This window comes from Hyla sarda, chromosome 4, assembly GCF_029499605.1.
Source record: "Hyla sarda isolate aHylSar1 chromosome 4, aHylSar1.hap1, whole genome shotgun sequence".
NCBI classification, from domain to species: Eukaryota; Metazoa; Chordata; class Amphibia; order Anura; family Hylidae; genus Hyla; species Hyla sarda.
Genome location: NC_079192.1, coordinates 144,848,430 through 144,871,085, shown reverse-complemented (window position 1 = coordinate 144,871,085; position 22,656 = coordinate 144,848,430). Strand labels below are relative to the sequence as shown.

Below are 22,656 nucleotides of genomic sequence, written 5' to 3'. Positions count from 1 at the left end.
CACCTGGTCCTAAACGCACCAGGGCATACATATACACCCTGTTGTGTTCAGTTTATGAAGTGAGCCATGCAGTCACTGCTAATGAAGAACAGAAAAAGTTTAATAAAAGTTTAACCCTTTGAGCACAAAGCCCATTTTAACCTTAAGGACCAGGCAAATTTTATATTTGCGTTTTCGTTTTTTCCTCCTCTCCTTCTGAAATCCATAACTTTTATATTTCCATCTACAGACCCATATAAGGGCTTGTTTTTTGCGTGACCAATTGTACTTCTCATTTTACCATGAAATGTACAGCGAACCCAAAAAAATATTTTTTTTTTAGGGAATTACACTTAAATGAAAACCACAATTTTGCACATTTTGGAGTTTCGTTTTCACACTGTACATTTTATGGTAAAAATGACGTGTTCTTTATTCTGTGGGTCACTACGATTAAAATAATACCCATGGCTAGATACTTTTGTACCGCTTAAAAAAATCAAATTTTTTTGTACAAAATCAGTAATCTAAAATCGCCCTATTTTGACCACCTATAACTTTTAAATTTTTCCGTATATAGGGCTGTATGAGGGCTCATTATTTGCGCCATCATCTGTACTTATCGATACCACATTTGCATGTATAAAACTTTTAGATCATTTATTTTTGGGGGGAATAAAATGTGACCATAAAGCAGCATTTTTGGACTTATATTTTTATTTTATTTTATGTTTACGCAGTTCACCGTACGGGATCATTAACATTATATTTTGCTAGTTCAGACATTTACGCACATGGCGAGACCAAATGTTTATATAAAAAAAAAAAAAAAAAAAAAAAAAATTATGCTTTTTGGGGGTAAAATGGGGAAAAATGGACAATTTTCATTTTTAATGGGAGGGGATTTTTCAGTCTTTTAATTTTTTTTTAAAGGAAAACATCCGTGACATGAGCACCGCTCTGATGACCGCGGTCATACACAGGGCGTAACTGTACGTCCTGGTGCGCAAAGTACCGCCAAACCAGGATGTACATTTACATCCGTGGTCGTTAAGGGGTTAAGACACACATTAACCCCTTCCTTATTAAAAGTTCACCCCCTCTTCCTGTATAAAAACATGTAAACATAATTAAAATACACATGGTATTGCTGCATTCATAATTGTCCGAACTATTAAAATAAAACATTATATATTCTGTATGGTGAATGTGAAGGGGAAAAAAAAACAGAATTGCAATTTTTAGAACATCTTAGAAAAGAGTAAAAAAGCGATAAACTCTAATCAATACCAAAATGGTACCGATACAGATTATGGCGCAAAAAATTATCCCTCATACAGCTCGATATATGAAAAAAATAAAAAAGCTACAGGGGTCAGAAAATGGCAATAGAGTCTTTCAGACCCCTTAACTACATCGGACATCAATGTACGTCGTGGTACTTAGCGCACCATGACGACTGGTGCTCGCATGGTGCAGAGCAGGTCGCGGCTACTGTCAGCAGCCAGGAACCCACCGGTTATGGCAGACATCAGCAATCAAACTGATGTCTGCCATTAACCCCTCAGATGCTGTAATCAATACAGATCATGGCATGTGCGGCACTTAAAATGGATGATCAGATCACCTGCAGTGCTGCCGCTGGGATCCGATCATCCAGCATGGCTGCCTGAGGTCCCCTCACCTGCCTCTGGCTGTCTCAGGGGTCTTCTGCTCTGGTCTGAGATTGAGCAGGCCAGAGCAGAAGATCATGGATAACACTGATCAGTGCTATGCCCTATGATTGCAATAAATAGTCCCGAATGGGGACATAAAAAAGGGGAACAAAAAGTTAAAAAAAATTGGAAAAATACCCTCCCTCAATAACCTCTTCAGGACATAGGGCGTATGGATACGCCCTGCATCCCGAGTCCTTAAGGACCGAGGGCGTATCCATACGCCCGTGGGAATTCCGGCCCCCACCGCTAGCCAGTTGGGGACCGGAGCCGGATGCCTGCTGAAATCGTTCAGCAGGCATCCCGGCATATCGCTCAGGGGGGTCATTATGCCCCCCCATGTCGGCGATCGCCGCAGATCGCTGGACAATTCAGTCCAGCGATCTGCGGCGATTCCGGGTCGATCGGGTCTCCAGTGACCCGGAATTACTGGCTGTTCGGGGCCGTCTCTGATGACCCCGAACAGCCAGAGCCTGCAGGGGTGAGGTGGCACTGGTGCCACCTCACGATCGCCCTGATTCGTCGGCCAGATTACCGGCCGACCAATCAGGGCGCCTGCTGCGGGTGTCACTCCCGCACCCGCTCCGCCCCTCTTCCGGAGGACGTGAGCGGGTGCGGGACGTGCACCCCGGGTGCTGGGGACCCCGATCCCCGGCGTGAATGTTGGGATCAGGGCCCCAGGAGCAGCGACGACGAGGGACTGACCTCATGCGGCTGGATCGTTGGAGGTGAGTGACAGCCTCCTGCTGTTGCCTAGCAACAGCTCCCAGCATGCAAAAAGGGCATGCTGGGAGCTGTAGTTTTGCAACAGCAGGAGGCAGACCACCACAACTCCCAGCATTCCCTTATCGGCATGCTGGGACTTATAGTTTTGCAACAGCTGGAGGCACATTTTTTTCTATGGAAAAGTGTACCTTCAGCTGTTGTATAACTACAACTCCCAGCTTGCACAAACAGCTAAAGTGCATGCTGGGAGTTGTAGTGGTGCATCTGCTGGTTGCATAACTACAACTCCCAGCATGCCCGTTGGCTGGCGGTGACTGCTGAGAGTTGTAGTTTTGCAACAGCTGAAGGCACACTGGTTGTGAAACTTTAGTTTTTTTTTTTTTTTTACCTAACTCAGTGTTTCACGACCGGTGCCCCTCCAGCTGTTGCAAACTACAACTCTCAGCAGTCACCGTACACCATGCACCGTACATGCTGGGAGTTGTAGTTTTGCAACAGCTGGAGGCACACTGGTTGTGAAACACTGAGTTAGGTCACAAACTCAGTGATGCATAACCAGTGTGCCTACAGTTGTTGCAAAACTACAACTCTCATCAGTCACCGACAGCCAACGGGCATGCTGGGAGTTGTAGTTATGCAACAGCTGGATGTCCCCCCCCCCCCCCCCCCCCAATGTGAACGTACAGGGTACACTCACATGGGCAGAGGATTACAGTAAGTATCTGGCTGCAAGTTTGAGCTGCGGCAAACTTTCTGCTGCAGCTCAAACTGCCAGCGAGAAACTACTGTGAACCCCCCGCCCGTGCGACTGTACCCTAAAAACACTACACTACACTACCACAAAAAATAAAATAAAAAGTAAAAAAACACTACATATACACATACCCCTATACAACCCCCCTCCCCTCCCCAATAAAAATGAAAAACGTCTGGTACGCCACTGTTTCCAGAACGGAGCCTCCAGCTGTTGCAAAACAACTCCCAGTATTGTCGGACAGCCGTGGACTGTCCAGGCATGCTGGGAGTTTTGCAACAGCTGGAGGCACCCTGTTAGGGGAATTCTACGCCAGTGATTCCCAATGTCCACCCCTATGCAAGTCCCTAATTTAGGCCTCAAATGCGCATGGCGCTCTCACTTTGGAGCCCTGTCGTATTTCAAGGCAACAGTTTAGGGTCACATATGGGGTATCGCCGTACTCGGGAGAAATTGTGTTACAAATTTTGGGGGGTATTTTCTGCTTTTACCCTTTTTAAAAATGTAAAATTTTTGGGAAGAGGCATTTTAGGTAAAAAAAAATTTTTTATTTTTTTTTTACATATGCAAAAGTCGTGAAACACCTGTGGGGTATAAAGGTTCACTTAACCCCTTGTTACGTTCCCCGAGGGGTCTAGTTTCCAAAATGATATGCCATGTGTTGTGTTTTTTTTGCTGTCCTGGCACCATAGGGGCTTCCTAAATGCGGCATGCCCCCAGAGAAAAATTTGCTTTCAAAAAGCCAGATGTGACTCCTTCTCTTCCGAGACCTGTAGTGCGCCAGCAGAGCACTTTTCACCCCCATATGGGGTGTTTTCTGAATCAGGAGAAATTGGGCTTCAAATTATTAGGGGTATTTTCTGCTATTACCCTTTATAAAAATTTAATTTTTTTTGGGAAAACAAGCATTTTAGGTAAAAAAAAAAATGTTATTTATTTTTTTACATTTGCAAAAGTCGTGAAACACCTGTGGGGTATTAAGGTTCACTTCATCCCATGTTACATTCCCCAAGGGGTCTAGTTTCCAAAATGGTATGCCATGTGGTTTTTTTTTTTTTGCTGTTCTGGCACCATAAGGGCTTCCTAAATGCAACATGCCCCCTAAAAACCATTTCAGAAAAACGTACTCTCCAAAATCCCCTTGTCGCTCCTTCGGTTCTGAGCCCTCTACTGCGCCCGCCGAACACTTTACATAGACATATGAGGCATGTGCTTACTCGAAAGAAATTGGGCTACAAATTCAAGTAAAAATTTTGCCCTTTTACCCCTTGTAAAAAATGCAAAAATTGGGTCTACAAGAACATGCAAGTGTAAAAAATGAAGATTGTGAATTTTCTCCTTCACTTTGCTGCTATTCGTGTGAAACACCTAAAGGGTTAAAACACTTACTGAATGTCATTTTGAATACTTTGGGGGGGTGTAGTTTTTATAATGGGGTCATTTATGGGGTATTTCTAATATGAAGACCCTTCAAATCCACTTCAAACCTGAACTGGTCCCTGAAAAATACGGAGTTTGAAAATTTTGTGGAAAATTGCTGCTGACCGTTGAAGCCCTCTGGTGTCTTCCAAAAGTAAAAATACTTGTCAATGCAAACATAAAGTGGACATATTGTATATGTGAATAAAAAAAAAAATTATTTGGAATATCCATTTTCCTTACAAGCAGAGAGCTTCAAAGTTAGAAAAATGCAAAATTTTCAAATTTTTCATCAAATTTACGGATTTTTCACCAAGAAAGGATGCAAGTATCGACAAAAATTTACCACTATGTTAAAGTAGAATATGTCACGAAAAAACTATCTCGGCATCAGAATGATAACTAAAAGCATTCCAGAGTTATTAATGTTTTAAAGTGACAGTGGTCAGATGTGCAAAAAACGCTCCGGTCCTTAAGGCCAAAAGGGGCTCCATCCTGAAGGGGATAAAAACGTGAATTGTCCCTTTTTCCTACTTTACCCCCCAAAAAAAGTTAAAAATAAAACCTATTTGGTATCGCCCCGTGCGCAAATGTCCAAACTATCAAAATATAATGTTAAATGGGTTATCCAGGAAAAAACTTTTTATATATCAACTGGCTCCAGAAAGTTAAATAGATTTGTAAGTGGTAATATTTTATTGCAAAAATAAGTGATTAAAAAGTAAAATATAAGCAAAACTTGTACCAATAAAAACTACAGATCTCTGCGCAAAAAATGAGCCCTCATACCGCCTGGTATACGGAAAAGTTATGGGGGTCAATATAGGTGTTAGTTTCATTTTAATAGAGGTAGCAGAGAGTCGGCACTTGTCACGGTGGTGTGGTGCCCGCGGACAGGTAATCAGCAGGGTGGGTAAAGAAATCCCGGCACTCACAAATGATGCTAAATCACCTTGGGTGTTTATTCACACACAAAGAAAAGGAGTTGCGACTCGCAAGATGCGTTTCAGCCAGCAGGGGGCCTTTGTCAACTGAGTTTCATTTTAGAAGCCGTGATCAACTTTGAACACGGTGTCTAAAGGATTAATGCCGGTCATCGGCCCGATCGGTGGCCGGCATTAGCCGTGGGTCCTTACTGCCCCTAGCAACCAGGACCTACAGATGTTAACACGTTCTCCGCTGGCGAGAAAGGTTTAACTCCATAAACGGGACCAGGGCGTACATGTACGCCCTTGGTCCTTAAGTACCAGGGCTCGATGGCGTATCTGTACACCCTTGGTCCTGGACAGGTTACAGAGGTGAGTTACTCGGGTGGGAAATTTTTTTTTTTTTTTTTAAATCAACCGGTGCCTGAAAGTTAAACAGATTTGTAAATTACTTCAATGTAGAAATCTTACTTAATCCTTCCAGTACTTATCAGCTACTATATACTACAGAGGAAGTTCTTTTCTTTTTTTTTTTATTTCTTTTCTGTTTGACCACAGTGCTCTCTGTTGAAACCTCTGTCCATGTCAGGAACTGTCCGGAGCAGGAACAAATCCCCATAGCAAACATATCCTGCTCTGGACAGTTCCTGACATTGACCACAGTGCTCTCTGCTGACACCTGTGTCCGACAGAAAAGAAATTCCATAAGAAAGGAACTTCCTGCAGAGCATACAGAAGCTGATAAGTACTGGAAGGATTAAGATTTCTTAATAGAAGTACTTTACAAATCTGTTTAACTTTCTGGCACCAGTTGATGTAAAAAAAAATTAATGTTTTCAACAGAGTACCAGTTTTAAGGAGTTGAAATTTGTAAAATGTGATGGAAACTATACAAATTTTGGTATTGCTGTAATCAGGCTGCCTTAAGTATCAAAATAACATGTTAGCTTGACCGCAGGTTAAATGGTGTAGTTAACCCCTTAAATAGGCACTTTCAGATATAAAAACTTTTGATATGTTGTAAAGCATGCAAAACCAATAGGTTTTGCAATTGCTTTCGTTAGAAAATTTTCAGTATTTCATACTAAAAAAGCCAGTCAAAGAACTGCCCCCCCCTGCCTGCCTCCTGGGATGCATTCGGTGCTTTTGTCTACACTGCTTCGTCCTGGACTCCGGGACGTTTTGGAGGGGGGAGGGGCTGTACACACTGCAGAGACTCATGTGAAGAGAAGGGGAGGGGCAGGAAGACTGCTGCCATCTCTCACACAGCAGACATCAACGAGAGAGGCAGAAACATGCATTGCAGACGAAAAAGTGTCCAAGCGTGTGTATGTGTGTATGTGTTTATCAGTGTGTCTATCTAATGCGCATGTGTAAGAATATATGAAGCCTGTGTGTGTGTTTCATAAAGAGGACTACAATCATATCCCCCAGCTGTTTCAAAACTAAAACTCCCAGCCAAATGATGTGTGGGCATGCTGTAGTTTTGAAACAGCTGGAGGCACCCTGGTTGGGAAGCACTGGACGGAGGAGGGGGAGTGGTTATCACAGTGAGTACCCACCCCCCTGCTTCTGGGGGATAAAATTAAGGTATTTCAGAAATAAAGCTAATTCTGAGAGAAATGTAGGTCAGACACATACAAAGTACATGTACATGATCAGGATGAGATACTGAGCAACATAACAGTTTTGTTTTTTTGACTGATCTGACGGGTACGCTTTAAGGACCGGGGTTTTTGCACTTTCGGTTTTTCCTCACCTTTTAAAAAATCATAATTCTTTAAATTTTGCACCTAAAAATCCATATGATGGCTTATTTTTTGCACCACCAATTCTACTTTTACCCCAAAATCTGCGTCGAAACAGAAAAAAAAATAATTGTGCGACAAAATTGGGGAAAAAACACCATTCTGTAAATTTTGGGGGTTTCTACTTCTACGCAGTGCATTTTTTCAGTAAAAATTACACCTATTTTATTCTGTAGCTCCATACGATTAAAATGATACCCTACTTATATAGGTTTGATTTTGTCGTACTGGAAAATTTAAACATGTAATATTGTCATCTTCTGACCCCCTATAACTTTTTTATTTTTCCGCGTATGGGGCGGTATGAGGGCTCATTTTTTGCGTCGTGATCAGAAGTTTTTAGTGGTACCATTTTTGTATTGATCAGACTTTTTGATCACTTAATTCATTTTTTCATAAGTGACCAAAAATACACTATTTTGGACTTCTTTTACGCAATTTAGGACTTCTTTATAATTAACGATATATTTTTATAATTCGGACATTTGCGAACGGAGCGATACCACGTTTGTTTACCCCTTAAGGATGGCAGGCGTATCCATAAAGTCCTTATGGATTTAGGGCGTATGGGTACACTCGTGGGAAATCATTCGGCAGGCATCCCGGCACATTGCTGAGGTGGGCACTGAGACCCCCTCAATGTTGGCAATCTGCGGCGATTCCGGGTCTCCGGTGATCAGAAAATAAGGGGGATCGGGGTTTTCAAAGACACCCACGATCCCCCTGAAGGGATAGGAGTGAGGTGGCAGGGGTGCCACCCCTCCTATCCTTGCTATTGGTCTGTCAGAAGCGACCGACCAATAGCGGGTGGGAGGGATTAAAGTTCGGCTCCCCGTTTTGCCCACCCACAGTAGTCCAGGCAGAACGGGGGAACCGACGGTGACTGGCGCTGGAGGTCACCATCGGCGGCGGGCAGCGATCATGTGCGGCTGGCTCCCTGGTGCAGACTAAGGAAGCCGGTGAGTTGCCTAGCAACATCTGGAGGGCTACAGTTTGGAGACCACTATACAGTGGTCTCTAAGCTTTAGCCCTCCAGTTGTTGCAAAACTACAACTCCCAACATGCCCACACAGCAGTTTTCTGTCTGGGCATGCTGGGATTTGTAGTGTTGCAGCATCTGGAGGGCCACAGTTTGGTTTCTAAACCGTGGCCCTCTAAATCTTGAAAAACTACAACTCCCAGCATGCACGAACAGCAATCGGCTGTCTCTGCATGCTGGGAGTTGTAGTTGCGTACCTCCAGTTGTTGCATAACTACATCTCCCAGCATGCCCTTCGGCGATCAGTACATGCTGGGAGTTGTAGTTTTGCAACAGTTGGAGGCACACAGGTTCTGTTACCTAGCTCAGTATTTTCCAACCAATCTGAAGGTTTTCCAACCAGTGTGCCTCCAGCTGTTGCAAAAGTACAACTCCCAGCATGCACGGTCTTAGTGCATGCTGGGAGTTGTAGTTTTGCAACAGGTGGAGGTTCCCCCCAGGGTACATTCACATGGGCAGGTTTACAGTGAGTTTCCTGCTTCAAGTTTGAGCTGCGACAAAAAACGTATGGTACGTTAGTGTTTCCAAAACTGAGCCTCCAGCTGTTACAAAACAACTCCTCCCAGCATTTACGGACAGCCACTGACTGTCCAGGCATGCTGTGAGTTTAGCAACAGCTGGAGGCACCCTGTTTGGCTATCACTGGCGTAGAATACCTCTGTCCACTCCTATGCAAACCCTAGGCACCATAGGGGCTTCCTAAATGTGACATGCCCCCCAAAAACTATTTCAGCAAAATTAACTCTCCAAAATGCCATTGTTGCTCCTTCCCTTCTGAGCCCTCTAGTGCACCCACAAAGCACTTTATATCCCCATATGAGGTATTTCCTTACTCGAAAGAAATGGGGTTACAAATTTTGAGGGGGTTTCTCTCCTTTTACCCCTTGTAAAAATCGCAAAAATGGCTCTACAAGAACATGCGTGTGTGTAGTAAAAAAATGAAGTTTTTGAATTTTCTCCTTCACTTAAAGGGTTAACACCCTTTCCGAATGTCATTTTGAATACTTTGGGGGGGGGGGGGGGGGGGGGGTTGGTGCAGTTTTTATAATGAGGTCATTTATGGGGTATTTCTAATATGAAGGCCCCTCAAATCCACTTAAACTGAACTGGTCCCTGAAAAATTCTGATTTAATTTTCGGTAAAAATTGGATAATTGCTGCTGAACTTTGAAGCTCTCTGGTGTGTTCCAAAAGTAAAAACATATCAACTTTATGATACAAACATAAAGTAGACATATTATATATGTGAATCAATATATAATGTATTTGGTATGTCCATTTTCCTTACAAGCAGAGTTTCAAAGTTAGAAAATTTTCATGAAATTTTGGGATTTTTCACCAAGAAAGGATACAAGTAACGACGAAAATTTACCACTGTTAAAGTGGAATATGTCACGAAAAAAAACTCTCTGAATCAGAATAAACGGTAAAAGCATCCCAGAGTTATTAATGCATAAAGTGACAGTGTTCAGAATTGCAAAAAAGGGCTCAGTCCTTAAGGGGTTCAATGGGAAAAGGGGGTGATTAGAACTTTTATTAGGGGTGGCAGTCCTGGACAGCCCACTGAGCTACTCGGGGGTAGTTTACTTTCACTTTAGATGCGGCAGTCAACTTTGAACACAGCATCTAAAGGGTTAATAGCATGCAGCATCGCGATCAGTGCTGCGTGCCATTAGCCACAGGTTGATGCAGGGCCACGTGTTATAGAAAGGGAGTGGACTCAGGACGCACAGGTACATCCTGGGACCTTTAAGAAGTTTTAAAATAAATAAAATCTGCGTTTTTTCTCTTCTTCCAATTTCACCTCACTAATAAATATATATATATATATATATATATATATATATATATATATATATATATATATATATATATATATATATATATATATATATATGTGTATGTATATGTGTGTATATATATATATATATATATGTATGTATATATATGTGTGTGTGTATGTATGTGTATGTATATATATATATATATATATATATATATATGTGTGTGTATAATATATATGTATATGTATATGTGTATATGTATATGTGTATATGTATATATGTATATATGTATATGTATATATATATATATATATGTATGTATATGTGTGTGTGTTTTGGAGCATATCTTATGGAAAAATAAAAGGTATTCTTACAAAGTACAATCGATCCCGCAAAAAACAAGCCTTTATATGGGTCTGTAGATGAAAAAATAAGAGTTATGTTTGTTATTGGGCAAAATAACAAGTGTGCAACAATGAAAATTGGACCAGACAAGTGGATTGTCATGAGGGACAAGTAGATTGCTCCTGTTTTAGTCCATTGGGCAAGTATTTATTTATTTTTAAATTTCCACGCCCCTGACCAGAGTACCCCTTTAACCTCTTAAGGACCCATGACGTATGCATACGTCATGGTCTTTTCCTGGTCTCCGGCGGAGATCGGAAGCAGATCCCTGCTGAAATCCTTCAGCAGGGATCCAGGGCAAACGCCGAGGGGGGGCCATGTAGGCCCCCCATGTCAGCGATCACCGCAAATCGCAAGGGAAATCGCCCTTGCGATCTGCGGCGATACCGGGCTGATCGGGTCTCTGGGACCCAACCGCCCGGTAATTTTGCATGATCCCGGCTGTCACAGACAGCCAGGACCATGCTGAAGTATAGGAGCGAGGTGGCAAGCATGCCACCTCCTCCGATCCCCTGCAATTCTTCGGTTAGTTAACCAACCAATCGCAGGGGGGGGGGGGGGGTTACTTCCTCCCATCCTGCCCGGCCCCTGGAAGTCCAGAGAGGACGGGAGGAAGACCGGGGGAGTGCTGGGGCCCGGCCCCGGTACTTACCTCGTTCCTGAAGACCCGGATCCCGGCGATGAAGGCGGCGACAGGTGAGTAGATCTTCAGCCGCGGTCGGTCCCTTTACAGCAGTGCACGTCGCCGTAAAGCGACATGCATTGCTGTATTGGGACTCTGTATACTACAACTCCCAGCATGCCCAGACAGCCCTTGGCATCTGGGCATGCTGCGAGTTGCAGTTTTGCAACATCTGGAGGTCCGCAGTTTTGGGACCACTGTGCCCTTCCAAAACTACACATCCTCAGCATGCCCTTACTGTCCAGGCATGCTGGGAGTTGTAGTTTTGCAACATCTGGAAGGGCACAGATTGGGAACCACTGTATTAGTGGTCTGCAAACTGTAGTCCTCTAGATGTTGCAAACTACAACTCCAAGCATGCTGGGAGTTGTAGTTCGGCAACATCTGGCTCTAAAGATGTTGCCGAACTACTACTTCCAGCATGCCTGAGAATGTTTGGGAGTTGTGGTTTTGCAACAACAGGAGGCACTCTGGTTGGGAAACATTGTCTGTTTCCTAACTGTTTCCCAACCCGTGTGCCTCCAGCTGTTGCAAAACTATAACTACCAGCATGCACTGATAGACTGTGCATGCTGGGAGTTGTAGTTTTGCAACAGCTGGAGGTCCGTCCCCCCCCCCCCCCCCTGTGAATGTACAGGGTACATTCACATGGGCAGGGGCTTACAGTGAGTATCAGGCTGCAAGTTTGCGATGCAGCAAATTTTGCGCGGCAGCTCAAACTCGCAGCGGGAAACTCGCTGTAACCCCCGTCCGTGTGACTGTACCCTAAAAACACTACACTACACTAACACAATAAAATAAAGTAAAAAACACTACATATACACATACCCCTACACAGCCCCCCTCCCCTCCCCAATAAAAATGAAAAATGTCTGGTACGCCACTGTTTTCAAAATGGAGCCTCCAGCTGTTGCAAAACAACTCCCAGTATTGCCGGACAGCTGTCGACTGTCCAAGCATGCTGGGAGTTTTGCAACAGCTGGAGGCACCGTGTTAGGGGTATTCTACGCCAGTGATTCCCAATGTCCACCCCTATGAAAATCCCTAATTCAGGCCTCAAATGCGCATGGCGCTCTCACTTTGGAGCCCTGTCGTATTTCAAGGCAACAGTTTAGGGTCACATATGGGGTATCGCCGTACTCGGGAGAAATTGCCTTACAAATTTTGGGGGTCTTTTTCTCCTTTCACCCCTTATGAAAAGGTGAAGTTGGGGTCTACACCAGCATGTTAGTGTAAAAAAAGAATTTTTTTTTACACTAACATGCTGGTGTTGCCCTATACTTTTCATTTTGACAAGAGGTAAAAGGGGGAAAAAGCCCCCCAAAATTTGTAATGCAATTTCTCCTGACTACGGAGATGCCCCATATGTGGGCGCAAAGTGCTCTGGGGGCGCACAACAAGGCCCAGAAGGGAGAGTGCACCATGTACATTTGAGGTGATTTGCACAGGGGTGGCTGATTGTTACAGCGGTTTTGACAAACGCAAAAAAAAAAAAAACACGTGACCCCCATTTCGGAAACTACACCCCACACGGAATGTAATGAGGGGTGCTGTGAGAATTAACACCCCACTGGTGTCTGACAGATCTTTGGAACAGTGGGATGCGCAAATTAAAAATTATGTACAGCCCACTGTTCCAAAGATCTGACAGACACCAGTGGGGGGTAAATGCTCACTGTACCCCTTATGTTCCTCAAGGGGCCTAGTTTCCAAAATGGTATGTCATGTGGGGGTTATTTTGCTGTTTGGCACCATAGGGGCTTCCTAAATGCGACATGCCCCCCGAGCAAAATTTGCTCTCAAAAAGCCAAATAGGACTCAATCTCTTCTGAGCATTGTAGTTTGCCCGTAGTGCGCTTCAGGTCAACTTATGGGGTAGCTCCATACTCAGAGATTGGGTTACAAATTTTGGAGGGTATTTTCTGCTATTAACCCTTGCAAAAATGTGAAATTTGGGGGGAAACACACATTTTATTGAAATTTTTGTAATTTTTTTTTACATATGCAAAAGTCGTGAAACACCTGTGGGGGGGTATTAAGGCTCACTTTATTCCTTGTTACGTTCCTCAAGGGGTATAGTTTCCAAAATGGTATGCCATGTGGTTTTTTTGTTCCTGTTCTGGCACCATAGGGGCTTCCTAAATGCAACATGCCCCCCAAAAACCATTTCAGAAAAAACGTACGCTCCAAAATCCCCTTGTCGCTCCTTCGCTTCTGAGCCCTCTACTGTGCCCACCGAACACTTTACATATACATATGAGGTATGTGCTTACTCGAGAGAAATTGGGCTACAAATATAAGTATACATTTTCTCCTTTTAAAAATAAAAAAAATTGGGTCTACAAGAACATGCGAGTGTAAAAAATGAAGATTGTGAATTTTCTCCTTCACTTTGCTGCTATTCCTGTGAAACACCTAAAGGGTTAAAATGCTGACTGAATGTCATTTTGAATACTTTTGGGGGTGCAGTTTTTATAATGGGGTCATTTGTGGGGTATTTCTAATATGAAGACCCTTCAAATCCACTTCAAACCTGAACTGGTCTCTGAAAAATTGTGGTCCCCATGCATTCATAGAGAACCCCACTCTGTGCACAGGGAGAGATGGTTTGCTGTTCCTGTGGTTAAGGAATAAGTTTTAAAATGCCCCTTCAAGTGTGAATATTGTCCTTACAGATAATAGGTTGAATAACACTTTGTCTTTTCTTTATGTAGCAAAAATATTTTGACTCTGGGGACTACAACATGGCTAAAGCAAAGATGAAGAACAAGCAACTTCCGGCTGCTGCTCCAGACAAGACAGAGGTCACAGGAGATCACATTCCTACTCCACAAGACCTTCCCCAGAGGAAACCTTCTCTAGTGGCCAGCAAGCTGGCTGGTTGATGAGCCGGCCCGCCTGCATGAACACCACCTCATTTCCATCTCTCTTCCTTTCTAAACCTTCTGTTTTCTCTGCTGCTCCTCCCCGTACACTAATAGTCAGTCTGGCAGCTTAGCAGGCAATAGTAGTGCAAGCTGCTGTCTTGAGTGTGAAATTCTGTAGTTTCAGATTAGTTGTTTCAAACCGATAAACCGATGCACTGATACAGATGTTTTGGTATAGAAATGTAAAGTCATTTACTTGAAATCAAGACAAATGTACATAATGCCTATTTCCTAGTGGTAGGACAGGTGTGAACAATGGACACTTGAGTTTTACCATTTTTAATGTCTGCTTTTTTTTTCTCTCTACCTTCTGGTCTTCATACTGTATTATGTTTTTGTATTTAAGATTTTTTTTGGTGTTTATTTTGAAGGTTAAGACCACAAATTTCTGTTTCGAGAGGGAGTAAAGCAAAACTGTCAAATCAGACTGGGTTCTCAAAGGTTTTTCTCACTCTGCCCTTTTAACTTGAATGGCCTTAAACCTTTCTCAGCTTTAACGATAGGATTTGACTTGGGCAATATTTGCTCACACTGCTGTAACCTTTCGTGAACCTAGTACACTATGAAAGTGACCCCTAGTTAAAGCTGGTGTTTTTCCTGGGTAGTAGCGTAGATCCTTCTGTTGAAGATTTGGATGAAGTGCGCATGTGCATAGACTGTTGAATTCACTTCTGTGCCATTTTGTAAATACAATAGTTTTGCACAACCTTTTTGCAAGTGTACTAATTTTTACAGTTTACAATATTGACGTGTAAATCTGTAGCACATTTTAGCTCCTTTTAAATTCCCAGCAGCTGTTTTCTGTTTCCAGGCTCATCCAGGATCATCCTAAATTCATGTCTCTGGCGTGAATTTATGCATGATTTTGCTTTATAGAGGCAAACAACCTTCCATAAAATTCGGCTTAGGCTAGTTTGGCATACTCCTGCCTTGGTGCTGTACGGTCAGCTGACAGGAGATGAGGTGGATATCCTCTCCCCAGATCTGGCCAACACTCAGATATGCCAGAGTGATTTGTGTGCCAGAATTGCATGTGAAGGGCCCCCTTATCATGGATCTGCATGTCACCGTTGTGATCCACATGCCTCAATCTGGTGGCAATGAATGGTGTTTGCTAGGCCAATGAAAGGTGACCATCATTATCTATTCTGCCGCTTCTTAGGAAGTGTTCAGCAACTGATGAGAAGACTGATATCCATCCTGCAATAGGCATGCGTCCCAGTGAGATATACATTGCCTCATGTAAAGAGTGTTTCAGGGTTGTGACCTACATATGAAATAGTCTATGTGAATATACATTTGGGGAACACATAATGGAAAAAAATGGTAGGATAAAAACAGTAATTTATGAACTAGAACTCTACAGTTTGTTACTCTGCTAAACCCTTGAGGTGTATAATATTACTGTGCTTATTGATGTCCTGCAGTTAACTGGTATCAACATTTACAAGTAGTTTAATGTTGCATAAAACCTCCAATAATGCTGGATATACTGAACATTTATGAATATTGTTAATAAAGATTGCAACTGTATGTGTAGCCTCTTGTTTACCTCTATTCTGCCTCTTGCATTCTTTAAAAATTTCTGCTTCCTTTGTGTGTTAACAGAGTTAACACTTTAGCAGTGTTTTAATCAGACTACTTCCTACTAATCTAATGTCTGATACGCAAGAACATACCCATCTAGAACTTTCAAAAAAAAAAAATTGATATTGATATCATCCTAGTGCTAAGAATAATCATTTTGCTGATTTGTATTAGATGAATATTCTGGAACTTGTAAAGCAGAATCCGACTGCATTTAATGGAAAAAAACGACATGTTCTCTTTATTCCGTGGGTCAATATGATTGTACTGCTTAAAAAAAGTCAAATTTTTAAACAAAATAAGGTTTAAAATTGCTGTATTCTGGCTCCAATAGCATTTTTTTTTTTCCTTCTGTAGACAGGGCTGTATGAGGGTTAATTTTTTTTTAGTACCACTTTTGCACATACAGCGGGTGAAATAAGTGTTTTTCTTACTAAATTTTTCCAAAGATGCTATTGATAGGAAATTTTCATGAAATGTTGGCAACAACCCAAGTAAGCCATACATACAAAAAAACAAAAACAAGCTCAGAAATGAAGTTGTGTGTACTAATGTGAAATAACAGAGGAAAAAAGTATGGAACACACAAAGGTAGGTGCAAGAAGGCATGGAAAACCTTAGCTGAAATCCATTATTAAAAAACATCCAGCCCCTTGTCACTGCAAATTAATATGAATTGGGTCAGTCCCAACTAATGGCCTACAAAAAGGTCTCATTGCCAAAATGCCACACAAGAAAAAAAAAATACTGGGGGAATTTAAAGGGTAGCTCCCACCATCCTATTTTTTTATTTTATTGTATTTTTTTTTTTTGCTAGCCCGTTCCCTCCCATAAAGTTGGTGACAGTGCCCATTTAACAATGTGTGTGCTGTGTTGATGATTTTTAACACTGTTTTCAGTTGTGGTGCATTTAACATACTTGCCCCAAATTTATCAAATGAGTACACTATGTGTGATTAATTTGGAACAGCCCACAAAACATGTGGGAAAATGACTTCACTCCACCAGTCCTCAGTCACTTCTGTTGGTTACCTCAGCTTCTGTGTTGTCCACCAAGGCTACTTTCACACTGCCATTATGACACGGCAGTGAGCCTTCTTTTTCTTCCACTATTCCCGTAAAAAGATAACGATATAGTAATAGTAAATGGGAGCCGCCAGGACCCGTTGCTGGCCATTGCTCCCCGTCACGATGACAGACATTTAAGTTGCAAAAAAAGGGGGGGGGGGAAGCAACAACAGTGTGAAAGGCGCCTTGGTTGGCTCTTGTTGGTGATAAATTCTAGGTATCTAGCATGATAGATATATATATATATTTTTTTTTTTTTTTGTTTTTGTTTCAAGCCCTCTAGCACTTACCACTAAAAATGTTTTTATCATAACCAGAGACAATTTTAACTTAACCCCACCAGGAGCAAGGGCGTATAGGGACACCCTCACGTCCTGTATGCCCTGGTACCATTAAAGGGCTTTAAACCCTGGGGGTCCCGGTTGCTATGGGCAGCCAGGACCCACGGCTTAGGCTGGGCACCACCGATCGTGCTGATGCCCGGCATTAACCCTTGAGCTGGTAGCTCAGTGGAGCTGATCAGGACATCCGCAGCTATATCACGGGTCCCAATCAGCTGAGTGCAGGTTAGAGCAGCAGAGTGCCGATAACACTTATCTATGCTATAGCATTGATTGGTATATGCAATCAGATTGCATGGTATAGCCCCTATGGGGGGGCTAAAAAAAAGTGTGAAATAAAATAAAAGGGAATTAACCCCCCCCCCCTTCATTTTTTAAAAATGTGGTACCGCAGTGTCTGTAAATGTCCAAACTATTAACATAAGATTAGCTAAACCGCACGGTTGACGGCGTACCCATAAAAAAAAATTGTGCATTTTTCGTCACTTCATATACCATAAAAAAACTAATTAAGCAATCAAAAAGTCCCATGAAAAAAATATCAATAAAAACTAGACCATGGCTTAAAAAATTAGCCCTCATATAGCCCTGTATGCTGAAAAATAAGTTATAGGGGTCAGAATATGACAATTTTAAACATACAAATTTTTGTGCATGTAGTTATAATTTTTTTTTTAAGTAAAAAAATATAACCTACATAAATTGGTTATCCATGTAACTGTATGGACCTAGAAAATAAAGGTAAGGTGTCAATTTTACTGAAAAGAGCACTGCCTAGAAACAGATGCCCCCATAATACACAACTTTGTTAAATGTCATTACAAAGTTCAATTGGTGGCGCAAAAAAAGCCCTTATATGGGTCTGTAGGAGCAAAATTGAAAGCGTTATGATTTTAAAAACGTAGATGTGACCTTATTTCCTTATCTCTGTGGTGGGCAGAGCTTCTGACTGTCACATGGTTTGATTTGAACTTCATTTCCCAGCAGTCATTAGTGCAGATGCCCATTCTGTGCTGCATAGTGGAAGTCGTCCATCAGGAGAATGTAATTCTTATAATGGTACAGTGATCTCTTCTCTCCTCACACAGCAGATAGTGTTGTTATACTGAAAAATATCCTCCTCCTGCCAAGTGTATTAAGTGTTACAACTTACAGACTGTAATATGGTAGCTTATAGCAGTACATGATGTACATTTACCTTATCCTGGTCAGTAAATATTCAGTCAGACACACACAAGATTCTGATAGGCTAATGTATTTATGTACACTTCAGTTTATTAGGCTGTGTATTTACTGCGTGTGAGGAGAACTGAGCATGTCTGACCAGAAGAGAACTGCCTACAGGAAGTATTCAGCCTATAGTGGATGGGTTGCCTTTCATACCTGGTTGCATTCTGATAATCACTTGCAAATATATTTATCATATAATGCATCAGTTAAGACCTATTTATCTTGGTTAAACCCCATTAGCTAGGCGGTCCTCAGTGATTGACAGCTCTCATACATGCACACTTATACAGCTGTCATTCACTAAGTAGGACCGCCCACATGACTACTTAGCAGAGATTTACATGAAGAAATGACTACATATCCTAGAACTTTTACCACAAAACTTTAGATCAATCTGCTCAGCGCATCCATCCTGCTGTATACGGTAATATGCTGCCTGTAGATTGGATTCCTTTTTCACTAACAGGTTCCCTTTAAAACAGTGTTTCCTAACCAGGGTGCCTCCAGCTGTTTCAAAACTACAACTCCCAGCATGCTTGGAGTTATAGTTATAGTTTTGCAACAGCTGGAGGCACCCTGGTTGGGAAATACTGCTTTAAAAAATAAAAAGTATAGTGAACAGACCATCCACTGATTCTAGATTGTGACATCACAAGTATGTTTGGACAAACCAGATCTAGATGTTAGTTGACATTGTAAAAATAATGTATTATGCCTGAAGTCATGACATGGAGTCACAGGGAGTGTGCAAAAATAGACCACGCCTGCTTATAGCACTACAGGAAGGTAATCTGTGCAGACATACACTGGATATATCACAAAACGATATGTGGGATTTAATTACACTAATCAATTTTGGATCATATGGGCATAAGTGGCGTATACATAATAAGAAGTTCAACATTAGGTTGGCTTTTTGGTAAACTTTTAAGTTGATTTGGTCATTTCTACCCAACCCTCTAGATGCTGCAGTCACTATTGACCATGGCAACTTCGGCGTAAAGTATCGCGCCATAAAATAGATCAGTGTTTCCTGACCTTTATAGGAAATCTGTCATTATTGTCGCCTGCACTAACCTGTTGGTAATGGCAGGAAGTGCAGGTGACACTGATGACAACCATACTTACCTGTTCCGTGCTGTGGTTCTCTTCCTCCATATCTTATGTTCTGGGGCAGTCTTGGAGCATCGGCGGCGCTTAGTGCAGCAGGACCCAGCAGAGAACAGCAGCGGTGACATCACTAAGCTCAGCCCATGCTCCAAGTTGGCCTCGGAAGGAAAGATACGGGAGAACCAAAGAAGATTGCGGGAGCACCAAAGCACGGAACGGGACCAAATAAGTGTCGTTGTCATCAGTGTCGCCTGCACTATCTGTCTATACCAGGATAGTGCAGGTGAAACTGATAACAGATTTTCTTAATGGTCTATTCACACGTACAGTATTCTGCGCAGATTTGATGCTGCAGATTCCAATGTAAACTAAATGACTGAATACAGCTTCAAACCCTGCACATCAAATCGCAGAATGCGCAGAATACTGTACGTGTGAATAGACCCTAAAGCTTGGGCACCCCTACCAAATTAGTTTCAATAAAAAGACAAAAAGTGTCGAAAAAGTATCCCTACACATCTGTTTGCTAGTAATCACAGGTAATGTTGTTCAATTTCCTTTTTCTTTTCCATCTGCAGAAGTTGCCAGACAATCATCTTAGACTCCTCACTTTTCCAGCACCTTCTTTACCTACCTATTCCACGCCCAAACAGAAATAGAAGTAGGTGCCCCCTACTAAGTGGATAATTAGTAACTAAGTAGATAGGCTGTTTAGTGAGGAGCTCCATAAAGATAGTTTGCCTCCAGAAGCTAGGACCCCCTTCGAAAGTAGTTTGCCCACTTAAGGTAGGACCTCCCTTGTACGCAGTTTGTCCCTTGTAGGTAGTCCCCACCCACCCCTCAAGGGTGGCTTGCTATCAGTAGGTTGGACCCCCTCCAAAGGTACCTTGCCCCCCTGTAGGTACTCCGTAAGTTTGCTTGGCCCTGTAGATAGGACTCCCCTGAAGAGAAGATCCCATTGCCAGTAGGATCCCCTGAGTCACCACTGTCCTCCACGGGCACTGTATCTTGCATAAAGAGCAAAAGGCTATGCATGTGGAGCACTCTAACCTCCCCTATCCCTTACACCGCCATCCCACTACCCCATCTTTAAACTTAAGAAAGATCCTCAATGCTGATTAGAGCTGTGAACAAACTATAGACACCAGTCCACACTAGTGATGAGTATTAGACATTGTTAGTGTAATGATAGCGAGTGACCAGGACCAGCTGGCTTTAAAATGTGTTGCCCTAGGTAAATTTTAAAGTGGGTCCCCAAATGCTGAATTGTTGTACCAATAACACAGGCACCTACTACATCACTATACAAAGACCAGTATTACCATTAATACCACTATATAAGGCCTAAATACTACTTGGAACATTACCACATAAGTTATTAAATAATACTACATAGAAGAAGTAGCACGGCACTGCGCTTTTGGCGGAAACTAACGTGTTGGATATGCGTCGGTGTAGCTGGGTGCTGCTGGTGGTGCTCTGACACAATGAGATTTTCATATGATATTCAAAGAGAGGAGAAGAAATCAGGCAACTCACCATCTCAGCTGGTATGTTCTTCTTTATTGAAGCATACTCACATAACAATGTAACAGAGGGAGAGGGTAGTGGGGGGATAGTGATGTGCGACCGAGCTCCTGTTTCGCACACTAAGTGTGCTTCCTCCGGCCATGGCCGGAGGAATCACACTTTGTGTGTGTGAAACAGGAGCTCGGTCGCACATCACTATCCCCCCCACTACCCCCTCCCTCTGTTACATTGTTATGTGAGTATGCTTCAATAAAGAAGAACATACCAGCTGAGATGGTGAGTTGTCGATTTCATCTCTTCTCTTTGAATTGATATTCAATAATACTACCATACTGTTAATTGCACAAAAACACTATACAGACCAATAACACCCCCTCCCCCCACTCCACATAGGGAACCAATACTGAACACATAGGGACCAATGCTGGACATTTGCATGAGTACTTGTACTCGTGAAAATGTCCCTGATACCTAATCCGACACCTGTCGTCGGGAGTCCCGCTGGCAGGCATCACAGAGGTGCGCTAAGCCGCCTACATTCTCCACTCCCGAGCTATGATGTGCGCTCAGCAGCTGAGCGCACATCATAGCCTGGACCCACATTAACCTTTTAGACGCTGCAATCAAAGGTGATCGCGGCGTCCTGAGATGTATTGCCGGTTAGCTCAGGGATGCTGATCAAGATCACCGCAGTGTAATCGCGGTGTCCCGATCAGCTGTAAGGACGACCGGAGGTCCCTTACCCTGCTCCGTGCGTCCGATCGTCACTCCTTTACTGCTGCCAGCCATGGCAGGCATTAGTAAAGGAGAGCCGATAACACTGATCAATGCTATGCTATGGCAGTGTGATTTCACAGAAGTGTGATTGACTTGGAGTTACATTGTGTTGTTTAAGTGTTCCCTTTATTTTTTTGAGCAGTGTATAACTCACCTTAGAGGGGGTAAACTGGTGAAAAACAACTTATCCCTTGTTGAGAGCTGCTACTGTACACTGGACATCACTGTTTTTAGTGCAAAACTATCCAATGCTTCTGAGTATTGTGCTTGAGGTCCTATTAACTAGAATGATGCCAAGCATGCAACCATGTCTCCCCACACCCATCTCCGATGAGCCAGGAGGGTATACCTCCTTTTGGGGGGTTGTTCAGTGGAAAAAAAAACCTTACAGGATAGGAGATGTGTCTGGTCATGGGGTGTCCAACTGTTGGGACCCCTGTAATCTCCACAACAGGGTCCCAGCCCTCAGAAAGAACGTGTGCTGCAGATGACACCTCTCTATTTGTATGGAAGCGCCAAAGATACCCGAGCACAGGACTCCCATTGAAATAAATAGATGACATAGCGCCTGCCGCTCCAAGACACGCAGAGAGCTGGGGGCTGTTCTAGGACCCCACGATCAGCCACAAGGGATAAGTTGTTTTTCACCAGATTACCCCCTCTAAGGTGAGTTATACTCTGTTCAAAAAAATAAAGGGAACACTTACAAACAGCACAATGTAACTCCAAGTCACACTTCTGTGAAATCACACTGTCCACTCAGGAAGCAACACTGATTGGCAATCAATTTCACATGCTGTTGTGCAAATGGAACAGACAACAGGTGGAAATTATAGGCAATTAGCAAGAC

General features: G+C 42.8%; 1 protein-coding gene across 1 annotated transcript in view; it reads left to right on the top strand.

Moving 5' to 3' along the window:
• The window catches only part of LOC130368540 (cAMP-regulated phosphoprotein 19), a 31,123-nt gene extending 15,427 nt beyond the window's left edge, over positions 1–15,696 (top strand). The window contains exon 3 of the mRNA XM_056572335.1: positions 13,951–15,696. Coding sequence (XP_056428310.1) covers positions 13,951–14,121 — 171 coding nt within the window. The 3' untranslated portion in view covers positions 14,122–15,696. The remainder of the gene's footprint in view (positions 1–13,950) is intronic.
• Positions 15,697–22,656: the final 6,960 nt, after the last annotated feature.